This window comes from Vombatus ursinus, unplaced genomic scaffold, assembly GCF_900497805.2.
Source record: "Vombatus ursinus unplaced genomic scaffold, bare-nosed wombat genome assembly UNPS02014820.1, whole genome shotgun sequence".
Classification (NCBI taxonomy): domain Eukaryota; kingdom Metazoa; phylum Chordata; class Mammalia; order Diprotodontia; family Vombatidae; genus Vombatus; species Vombatus ursinus.
The window spans coordinates 4,574,582-4,586,659 of NW_020954598.1; the positions used below are offsets into that span (position 1 = coordinate 4,574,582).

General features: G+C 41.2%; 1 protein-coding gene across 1 annotated transcript in view; it reads right to left on the reverse strand.

Annotated features, from left to right (window-relative positions):
• Nucleotides 1-10,886, reverse strand: part of LANCL2 (LanC like 2) — a 58,586-nt gene extending 47,700 nt beyond the window's left edge. Inside the window, exon 1 of the mRNA XM_027837246.1 lies at nt 10,657-10,886. Coding sequence (XP_027693047.1) covers nt 10,657-10,851 — 195 coding nt within the window. The 5' untranslated portion in view covers nt 10,852-10,886. The remainder of the gene's footprint in view (nt 1-10,656) is intronic.
• Between the last annotated feature and the right edge of the window lie 1,192 nt (nt 10,887-12,078).

The following is a 12,078-nucleotide window of genomic DNA, read 5'->3' on the forward strand; positions in this document are numbered from 1 at the left end:
AAAAAAAAAAAAAAAAAAAAAAAAAAAAAAAAAAAAAAAAAAAAAGCAGTTAAATATCATTTGATTGCAAATTTGATTTAGAGCTGGGATGGAGTTCAGAGATCATCTAATACAAAATTCCTTATTCTACAAATGAGGTAACTGAAACCAAAAATGTCTTCTACACTACAAAATGGAATTGGGATGGATAAATACTATATATTTAACGTCTGATTCTAGAAAGAGGAGACCAACATTGATCACACGATGAAGAAAAATATCATGGTAAACACAGAGTAAGAACCCAGTAGCACACAGACTACAAGATTAAATTCATTTTAAAATTCAAGACTAAATACTAACATTAGTTTGTACCCTTTGGTGGGGGGCATCCTATGTTTTAGATCTCAGAAAAGAAGGAATAAATTCTCTGAGAGTTTCACTATGCCATCCTCCCTCAATCCACCATTTATTATTCTTTTCCTAAACTAAAATATTGCAGAGATTAAAAATCTTGATAGATCCCAAAGGCTCCAGGTATTACTCAGAAACAGATGGCTTTGGCAGCTTTCAGCCTACAGCACACAAAAATGTATGGTGCAGATGGTAAAGCTCACACCACTACTACCTACCTCTCAAAAAAGCAAACCTTGCTGGAAATAAGAGCACCTGAACCAAGATCGAGTCTTCCACTTTCAAACCTCCTCACCTCACAGCTATTGGCATTTTTTCCAAAAGGAGCAGAACTGAGTAATAGAGAGTAGGGTTATTAGAACTCATGTATAAATTTCAAAAAGTGGGAATTGTTGAAGCATTTTTATTTAAAGACGATTCCATGCCCTGGCTTGAGTAAAACTCTGGGCCTCAGTTTCCCCCTCTATAAAATTAGGAAATTGAACTAGATGATCAATTCATCATCAAATAGCCTATTACAATTCTAAAATTCTATGACTTTCTGCATACTCTCTATAGACTTCTATTACTAATGTTTACTCTCAACCTCTCCAATGAGGCTGTGATCTTATCTATTTGGGATCTCCCTCCTGTGATGCAGATAGCAACCCATCTCTGCTTTCCCATCCTGCCTGACTCCTCTGTCTCTTCCCACTGGGGTGGCACCCAACACGCTGGAGACCTTGCTTGCCTTTCCCAGCACTGGTGGCTCACCAGAAGGCAGAGTCTAGCAGAGTGCCCCTAAGGGTCCTAGCTCAACAGTCACCCACCCCTTGTGCACCATCAGGCTCCAGCCGGCAGACCAGAACAGACAGGCATGGGACCCAATTGTTCTCGCCCACCAAGATTCCACCAGGATCTCTGCTTCCCAAAAGTACTGGGCCTGGCTACAGGATGGACATGGGGCATTCCTAATTTTAACCTTAACTCCTTGGGTAATATTTATTATTAATAATGTGATGATAAAAATAATAGCTAGTATTTCTGTTATGCTTTAAGGCTTGCAAAGGATTTTAAATGCGTTATCTCATTTGATTCTCACAACAACCCTCACAACAATTAGGTGCCATCATTAACCCCATTTTACAAGCTTAGCTATTCTACAGCAACCACAAATCTTCTAGTTAAGATAGACAATCACCAGGCCTTACAACCTGGCCTGCTACTGAGCCATCATGTCTCCCCCAGGCCTTGAATCCACCCTGCAAATGCCCCTTAAAGACTATCAGCCCTTTCCATTGATCCTGTGGCTGAACTCTCCTACGTGTGTTGTCTCTCTAACAGAATATGAGCTCTTTGACCGCAGGGGCTAGCTTGCTTTTGTATTTGAATTTCCAGTGCTTAATATGATAAGCATTTCAAAGATGCTTTTCCACTTCATCTGTCATCTTTCATCCTTGCCACTGACTTTTTATCTTCTTATCACGTACTTCCTTGATAAATGATGCTATAAATTAGATACTTCATAGAGTTGCTCAGTCAGCAATTCAATAACAAGGTCCTTTCTAGCTCAAAAACTCTGCAGGCTTCAAATATGTTAGAATACTTTGATGATTAAATAAAACAAATGAAGTTTCCAGATTCATCACACTTCCAATTCTGTTGTGCACATGTACATATATTCTTACATGTCTTATAATGTAAAACCTACTAAAACACTTAAATTTATTGTTCTGCAATATTTATCAAGGCAAATCACAGATCTTCTTTCCCTTATGCCTTAAATGAAATATAAAAACTACTTCTTAATAACATGAATAAGAGTTTCTCAAATTATGTTCTATAAAATCCTTGTATATCACATGATATAAATAGGGAGCTCCAAGAGAAATCTGAGTAGTATCACAGTTTTAGATCTGAAAGGGACAACTGAGATCATCTAGTCCAACCCCCTCATACTAGTACAATTTTCTTTCTAAAACATTAAATTTTTAAATAGCATACTATGAGAATATTTATGTATAGCAATTTAAAGAAAATTATGTGAAATACAATGAACATATCAATTATATGAAAATAGGCTTAAATCTGTTTTGTTCTAAAATTCCCCTCTCCCCTCAATGATATTCTAAGTCCTCCAGGACCAAGATTATGTCTACAAAAACATCATATGCAGAGCAGTGAGACATAGCAGACAGAATCCTAGGCTTGAAGTCAGGAAGATGTGACTTCATATCCAACCTCTGATAATTACCAGATGTGTGACATGTCACTTAACCTCTAAAGCCTCAAGCAATTCTCTAGGAGTTCTGTACTCTGTGGATGGATTGTGACTTGCAGTGGTGGAAGAAGTTCCAATAATGGGTGTGCCCCACATTAACAAAAGCACAAATACTTTCCATGTATGACACGTATCTCATATTTCAAGCCCCAAGGTGTTTGTGTGCCTAAATTAGTTTGGGAATGACCAGTATAAATAATTTTCCTTTTAGAAGAATAAAGTCTAATAAAACTAGAAATATACTTGGTAACTATTGTATATTTTGCCTGTGATGGCTCAGGTGGTATTTATTTTTGGCTTCGATAACACTGAATATGTCTGTTACTGGTAAGAACATTGATGAGATTCTCAGGGAGTAGCTGATTCCCTTCCACTGACAACATAAAAGAAAGTTGCTTCTCCTGTGGCCTGGGAAGCTGGAGACATTGTCATGGTGCTTCCAACTAACTTTGAAGATGGGGGGAAAAAGCTTTTCCTTGATATTGTCTTCACCGAAGAGCTCCGTACAAGTCAGAAATACCAACATTACACTCCCCAGCTGTACGGTCACTCATCAACACAACGCTGGGATCTGGTTCACTTTAAGATCTGGAAAAGCCTGTCAATCACATTTTTCTAGAGCAACTGACACAAACATCTTAGTGAGATGAACCTTGGTACTATTGGCTGGAGCATGTTCTGTTTGAGTCTTTCATCTTTGCTAAATCTGTGGTAATCTTTGTCATCAGCCAGCTAGTATTGTTAGCCTTTAAGAGAGTCTGCTTATAAAAGCTGTAGGAGCATGACTTCTTTAACTGGGCTCAACACATTATTTCTTTTGCTACTTCCCTATTTGAGGAAGAAGGCAATTTAACGTGTCAAGTTTTGAGCTTTCTCTCCTTTCTGGGAATTTCTAAGTTTGTGACCAACAATTTGTATCAAACTCTTAGTTTATAGTTACAAAAATGAAAACACTATAAGTAGTAACTCCAAATTAGATAGTTTAGCCCTGACACCAAACTTTTGATGGTGAGAATGCTAATGTGGTTTTTAAAAAATCATATTTATTGAAGCTTTATGAACATGGAAATAAGATACATTGTGATAGAATTAGTGGAAAATCATCTTCTATTTATTTTTAAGCCTGAAATATAAACTTTAAGAGGTTGGAGTTCTGGGTTTTTTTTTCTTTTCTTTTTTTTTGCATTTGAGCATCTGAGATCAATTTCTGCTGTATTCCTGACATCTAGCCTAAATCTGTCTCTATTATTTCTTTCAACATGTTAATTTGGGCTGTCGGTCACGTACAAAATAATTCAGTAGCACACATAAAAATAGGCAGAAATTCAGCATTCTAAGTTAGGTTTTGGTAAATAAAAAAAAATAAAGCTCATTTACCATGGAGCAGAGGAGAAGCAGCATGGAACAGTAGAACACCAACTGGATATAGAAGCTGAAGACCTCTACTCAATCCTGACATGGTACACACCTCAGGTTTTCTGTTTTCTCACCTGTAAAATGAGGGGACTGGACATATGATCTCTACAGACTCTTCCAGTTCTAAATTTATCATCCAGTAAGAGTAGTAAAAAGTCATCTGTATTTGTGTCTTAGAGCTGCACCAACACTCTCAGTCCCAAAACTTCATTCTATCTTTCCCCCTTACAATATATTATAATCTCCATGAAGGCAGGGATTGTCTTAGCTCAACTCTATATCTCTCCCATCAACTAATACAGAACTACAAGAGCCCATAGAGATCTTGTTTGAGTCCTCACAATCTCTTTTACAGATAACAAAACTGAGGCCCAGAAAGCTCAAGCGTAAGCCTCTGGGAAACGTCAAAGGTCACAAAATAGTAATAAAGTGGGATTGGAATCCAAGGCTTCCTGCAAATTCATACGTTTCAAAATGCTCCATTTTAACACAGGAATAAATGAAAATTTAAAAGACAAAACTAGGACAGATAGCAAATTTAGCAAGTTTTGAGAACTGAAATGATAGAAAATGCAATGGGGGAGGGAACAAACATTCTATGGTGTCTACCATGTGCCAGGCACTATGCTACGTGCTTTACCAACATTATCTTGTTTGATCCTCATAACAACCCTGAAACACAAGTACTAAAGGAAAAGATTAAAATAAACAAATCTGTGTTATCTCAATCGTTTGTAAGATAAGGCAAAATTAATTTTTCCGGTGAGAAATATAGTTTCCCCTCAAGAATCAGCCTTGTGTGGGGTAGTCTTATAGTTCAGGGATCATAGATTTAGAGTTAAAAGGAACCTCAGAGGTCCTATAGTCCGATTCTTCCACTGACAAGTGATAAACTGAGGCCCAGGGGCACCTGGGTGGTGCAGTGGATAGAGCTCTGGCCTTGGAGTCAGGAGGACCTGAATTCAAATCCAGTCTCAGACACATGACACTTACTAGCTGTGTGACCCTGGGCAAGTCACTTAACCCTGATTGCCTCACCAACAAAAGCAAAAAACAAACAAACAAACAAACAAAAAAAACCTGAGGCCCAAAGAGTATTAAGTGACTTGTCCAAGGTCACACAAGTAACAAAAGGCAGATTCACTCAGGTTCTTTAAATCCAGTCAATTTTTTTTTCAATATCAACAAATGTGAGCATTTTAATATATAAAAAAATATAAAAGATTATAAATGAAACTATCAACTTCCGTTTTGTACAATTTTTTTAAAAGTCTATATTAAATTTAACATAACAGTAACAAATCTGCTACAGCTGTTTCCAATGAACCACATATTTGGCTATATATACAGTTTGAATCTTGTCTTGGTTCTTGTACATTAATAAATATTTGTTAAACTGATTGAATTCTCCCAAATCATGCCTAATTGTGGCTAAAAGTGGTATCACAGAATTTGAGAGTAGGAAGGGACCTTAAGAACCATCTAATCCAATCCATATTCAAAAAGAATTCCTGTTATAACATACTTGACAAGCGGTCATTCAGTCTTTACTTAAAGACTTACAAGAAAGGGGAACCCATGACATTTCCAGAAAGCCTCTCCCAATCTGGGACATTTCTAATTGTTAGGGGGCTTTTCCCGATGGGCCCAAATCAGCCTCTTTGAACTTTCAACCACTGCTCCTGGTTCTGCTCTCTGGGGTCTAAAAGAAGAAACCCAATCCCTCCTATTTGAAGACAGCTATTTTATTGATCAATAAACATTTATTAAGTGCCTTCTATGTGTCAGGCACTGTGCTAAGAGCTGGGGATATAAAAAAGAGCAAAACAAACAAACAAGCAACAAACAGTCCCTGCCCTCCAGGAGCTCACAATCTAACAGTCCTTCCTGAATCTTCTCTTCTCCAGACTAAAGGTGTCTAGTTTCTTCAGCTAAATCTCTTAAGACATGGACTCAAGCTCTTTACTATCCTAGATGCTCTCCTGTGTACAATCTCCCCCTTATCAATGTCCTTCAATTGTTGTGCCCAGAACTAAATAGGATACTTTAGATGAGGTATTATATAGGCAAATATAAGTGAGACTGACATCTTCCTATGCCTGGAAGCTAAGTTTCTCTTAAAGCAGCCTACCTGGCATTAGCTTTTTTGGCTGCCACCATCACACTGCTGACTTATTTTGAGCTTGCAATCCATTAAAACCTTCAGATCTTTTTCAGAACAACCTCAGTCTAACCATACTTCCCCCATATTGCACTGGTGAAGTTGATGCTTTTGTACTCAACATGTAATACTTTTTCATTTATCCCTACTGGATTTCATATTACTTAGGCCAATGTTCTAACTTCTCAAGATTTTTTTGGATCTAACTACATCTCCATTGTGTTAGCTATCTCTCTCTGCTTTGTCTTACCCAGTTTTATCTTTATTCAGGTCACTGATAAAAATGTTAAATAGCTTGGGAAGAAGCACAGAGCCCTGGATACCCCACTGGAGATTTACTGCCACAATGACATTGAACCATTAAGAATTATTCTATGAGTTTGGCCATCCACCAAGTTCTGAATTCATCTAAATGTACTACTCTCTAGTCCAGGGCTTCTTAAATTTTTTCCACTCCTGACCCCTTTTGGGGTTTTGGTAGCCTTAGTTGGTGTTGTGTGGCCTGAGGGCATATGCAGTGCAAAGTGTCGCATGCTTTGTGTTCAGAACCCAGGCTTCAGAGAAGTAGCTGGAAGCAACTCGGGCAAGCCCTGCAAGAAACACATTGGATTCATTACAAGTTTGATTTTGAATTAATTTTTGGTCGCTGTGCATTCAGAAACCTTTTACTGTTGCCAAATTTTTCGTGACCCCATATGGGGTCGCCATCCACAGTTTAAGAAGCGCTGCCTGGTCCACACGTCTCTATCTAATCCACAAGGGTTATATGGGATACTTCTTCAGGTTTGCTAAAATCTACACGAACCCTTATCTACAGCATTCCCTTCACCTACTAGTCTAGTAATCCTATAAAAAAAAAAAAAAGGAAATTAGGTTAGGCTGGTATGACCCATTCTTGATGAAGCCATGTTGGCTCCTGGTAATCACCTTTCCCCTTTATAGATATTCACCAAGCATCTCTTTAATAATTTATTCTAGGATTTTCACAGGAATTAAAGTCAATTTCATTGGCCTGAAGTTTGCAGAATCTGTTTCCTAGGATAAAAGTTTTCCAGTAATTAGTCATCAATTTAAAGCAAGACATATATCTTTAAATTAAAAGCCTTTTGCTACAAAGTTTCATAAAGCCACTCTGCATATCATATTCTTCCAACGATATAAACTTTCTGCTGTTGAAAATGTTACTGAACAACATAAAGTAAAGAGGTACCTCACATCTCTTCCTCCTACACTAGCTGCAGGAGACTACCAGGACTGTGCCATATAGTAGTTTAAGGATGTTGAGTGCTGGGTTCTACCTCCCCATGTCATGATGAGTCACAGCAGTGGACTGGAGGCTATTATAGAACTGGATAATTTTATTTTTCAACACATATGCAAGGCAGACCGAAATGGAGATGAGGCATATGTCCTAGAGAACACTAAGTACTAACATTTTAGTATATTACTGCTTTTGAATAACTATTACCTATTAACAGCATAGAAAGGGAAAAAAAAGTACATATATAAAGTAATCAGAAGAAGTCTCAATTACAGAAAAGTTTGGTATTCTTTATTGTCTAATGTGGATGTTAGCAAATCAACAAACAATTAAAATTGATTTTCATGGAATGGTAAGTCTGCTGTATGTCATATTAACTAAGGAACAAATGTTCCATTTTATATTTTATGTCTGTGAATATTCATTATACCTGCAACTTCATTTTCAACAACATTTCATGAATTAAAAAGGGAAATCTTTTGTTAATCAAAATACTATCCATATATATAGAATACATTAGAGACTAATTAATGTCTTTACCCAGAATATCTTTCCTTTACACCTACTATCCTTTTTTCTGACATGAACTATCATTTTCATCTTCAACCACTCATTTTCCACTGGTTCCTATTTCTCAGCATATATACATGACCAATATGATGTTCATAATACACCATCACTTTGAAAATCTATCCTAATTTGAATATGCCAATCATTGAGAAACTGCCATGGAAATGGCCCAAATCCATCTATCTCTATTTCTCTCCTCCTCTCTTCCTTGCTCTCTTTCCCCCTAAAAACAAAAAAACAAAAAAACTCGGGGGTGGGGGTGGGGGCCTCCCACGACTCTGTCCTTGGTACTATATTCCTACAAACTATATTAAGAATTTTGGTCCATGTCATCTGATCCCATGGGTTCAAGTACCATCTGTACACAGATTATACACAAGTGCCCAGATACCTAACAAATCTACACTAAATGATCCAATTTTCTAGTTTGTTAATAGAAGGCCATAATAAGAGAACCTTTTTAAATTACATTAAATTCTGTGATAAAAAACATAAATATATTTTAAGACTTTTTTTCTTCTTCAAGCTGAAAGCATCTTAAAAAAATTTTCCAGACAAATCACAAGACTCCTATCATTTATTCCAGCTCCTGTCAAAATGAATCAGCCATTTTGATGCTAGCTTTCCCTCTAAAACAACTAATGCTAAATCTGAAAAGGATTACAAAATACACCAAACAACTGCCAAAAGAGAAATCTACTCATAATTTAAACATAACTGCAATCTTTAAATGTTCTTTTAAAATTGTAATTCTTTTAAAAGTGTAAAATTAGTACCTCAAGAAATGAAAATAATATTTACCTACAGAAAAAGATTAATAAAAGATACTACAAAACCACTTACCATCTATCTTGAACAAATTCAATTCAATTCAATTTAATAAACTAGGATACAAAGACAAAGATGAAACACTCTCTACCCTCACGGAGCTTACCTTCCACTGAGGGGAATAAAACTTGTAGAGAGATAAAGATAAATGATTCATTTTAGGGTCACTGTTTGAAGGAATCAGGAAAGGCTCTGTGTAAAAAGCTCTACCTGATCTGAACCCTGAAGGAAGATTCTTGAAAATGGCTTAGTTTCCAGTTCCATAACTTTAAGGTGAGGAAAACAAGATTGAAGTTGAGTTATTCAAAGTAGCAGGGTCCAGGTCTCCTGACTCCAGTAAGCTGTTAAAGTTAAGCCCGCTTTTGGCTAATATCTAGTTTTTTAAAAAATAATGATCTGAACCAAGCAATTAAGAGATTATCAACGTCTCATCCTTTTTTGGTAAGTTGACTAGTTTTGCCAAATTGTTTTGTTTTTTCTTTTCCCCCCTCTCTCTCTTTTATTCCTCCCTGTTATAAGGGTCAACTCTCTCGGAGAGAGGAGGTACACTGTAAAGTATAAATAATGTAATAAAAATATCAAGAAAATCATTAAAAAATTATCAATGCAAAGAGCCTCGTTCAGTATGCCCGAGGATAAAAGGGGGGGGGGGGAGGAGGGAAGGAGTGACTAGTGAAATTTTTCCTTTCTGATAAATAAGGATAAAGATTTTTTTTTTAGATCAGAATACCAAGTCACATATGAACAACAGATAGGGATGTGAAAGGAGTGGTAAAGCTAGAGACGCAATTGTACAATACAGCATTTATTAAACGCCTACTAGTCTAGGGATAAAAGGTCATGTCTTTAAAATGATCAGATGTTAACATCAAGATTTCAGTACTACAATGCTTCTTTTTTGGAGGTTAACTAGTCATCATTTGATGGACTGCGGGTGAGGGGTTGGGGGAACACTACGGGCTTCCCTTGAATAAGAAGTAAAGGGGATGGATGCTAACACAGTCAACTACAGTGAAATCTTAGCAGCACAACTATCCCAGGAAACCACGCAAGGTTTGTGTAAGAGCAGGGCAGTTCCTTCAGCTAGCTAAAGCCGCATACTAAGGTCACCTGCCTCAACACCTGCCTTCCGACAGCCTTGGGCTTTTAGGAGAAATGGGCCAACAGAGGAGAAAGGAGCACAAAACAAACCAGGTGGGAAATCCAACAGGCCCACACAAAACCCTCGCGAACTTGGGGGGGCCGCACGAGGAATCCTATCTGCAGGCTGCTCACACCTGCGACGCCCCTTTGCTCACTCCCCACTTCTCTGATTCCCCTTTTTCCAAATCTAAAAACAGCGGGTTAAAAATGCGGCTGCCGCCCGCGGCTCTGAACCCAATTTTCCGAATCTAAGGAGCTGGGACCTCAAACGAGGAGGGTAAGAGAACCGCTGGGGCCCATGTTTTTGGAAGCTGAGGCGGGGTCCTCGGAGGGTTGCCCCGCGGAGAGCACGGACTCCCCAATCCATTCGAGGCACGGCGCTCCAGCGGCCTGAGCTGTGCACGCGCCCAAGCTCCAGCCCAGCGGAGCGGAGAGGCCCAGTTGCTAGGAGACAGTGACGCCAGCGGCGCGTCCGCGGAAGGCAGCCAGCGCCTGATGCGCGGGCCCGCGCGCGGGGGGGGACTGACTCACGAAAGGGGCGGAGCAGTCGGACCGTACCAACCCGCCGCGCTCCCCTGCCTCCTTTCCCTTCCCGGGCCGCACCTTGAGGCCTGGGCTACTCACCTTCCCATCGCCGTGAAATGGGAGGCCCAGATTATTCCCGACGAGTTGGGGAGGCTCTTCGGAAGCGACGCCGGCGGCAACTGCCACAGCGGAGGCGGATTCGTAGTCCGCAAAGGGGTTGGGGAAGGCCCGCTCCTCCATCTCTGCCTCCCCTCCCAAATGGAGCTTCAGCCTCTTGGACATGGTCTCGCCCATCTCAACCGCTGCCCCTCCCCCTCGTGCCACGCGCTCTCAACCACACAATCACACACACACTCTCGTGCCGCGCGGCACGGCGGCCTGGCGGGGACAAAAGGCTTCCAGAGGAGGCAGGGAAAAGAGCAACGCTTTTGAGCCCGGGGTATTAGCGGGCTCCTGTCCCCGGGTGTCGCCGCCTGCTAAGGGGAGCAGCCACGGCACAAAAGCGGGCGCTGCAACCAGTCAAAAGAAAAGGGGGGGAGGGCGGGGCTTGCAGGAGGGGATCTGGGCTTCCCAAAAGAGGAAAGACGCCGGGGTCAGGGAGGAGAGCTGAGAGCTGAGCTCTGAGTCCAAGCTGTGGCCGCTGCTTCCCGGCACATGTGGCCGCCTCTTCCTAGGGTCTGCCTGCCCCCGACGGCTGCGTCTGCCAAGCCTCGGCGGAGGGGCCCCTGCCCCGCTGCGCCCTAACACCGCGGGCACACCCTTCCCGTGGCAGCCCCGAGTCCCGGGCGGCGGCGGCGGCGGGCTGCGGGGCGCATCCCGGCTGCAGAGCCTCCTCCCGGGGCAGATGCGGGCGAGCCCCCGACGGGACTCCGCCGACCCGAGCTGCACCAAATCCAAGCAGATGCCAATCCCGAATCAGACTGGCGCCTCCGGGCCCCGGGGTCTGCTGCCCTCTGCAACAGGAGGAAGAATGGTCCCCCACTCCCCGCGAGGAAGGAGACGTGCCCTACGTGGGTACCCCGAGAGAACAATTGGTGGTCGTTCAGGCTTGGGCATGGGTTCTTTAGCAGAGCTGCGAGGTGGGGGAGGAAGAAAAGAACGTGCCGTCCTCCGACTCTCCCATCATCTGTCTGCCTTTATGGGCAGGCTACGGTCTCCTCCCCGTTAAGCCCAGCTTCATTGACATTCAGCTTTCATTCAGACTTAGCCTCCGGGATGAAAGTAGCACTGGCTCGGTCCCGTGCCGGGGTTAGAAAGAAACAGTGGCTTCCAAAGGGGAAAAAAATACACCCAAACAGAGCCTATTCAAGATGCCAATCCGTCCTCTTAGATGAAGAAAAAAAGGCAGGTCTTTGTTTCTGAGTCTTCGCACACCTAAGATTCAGTGTTTGCCTCACAGCCCATGCCACTTTCCGTCTCTTATTTCATGCCCCTTTTCTCCAAACGAAGGCATAAGTCTTGAGCTGCAACCATACTCAGTCTTAAAACACACGCGCATACACACAAACATTTGGACTGCAA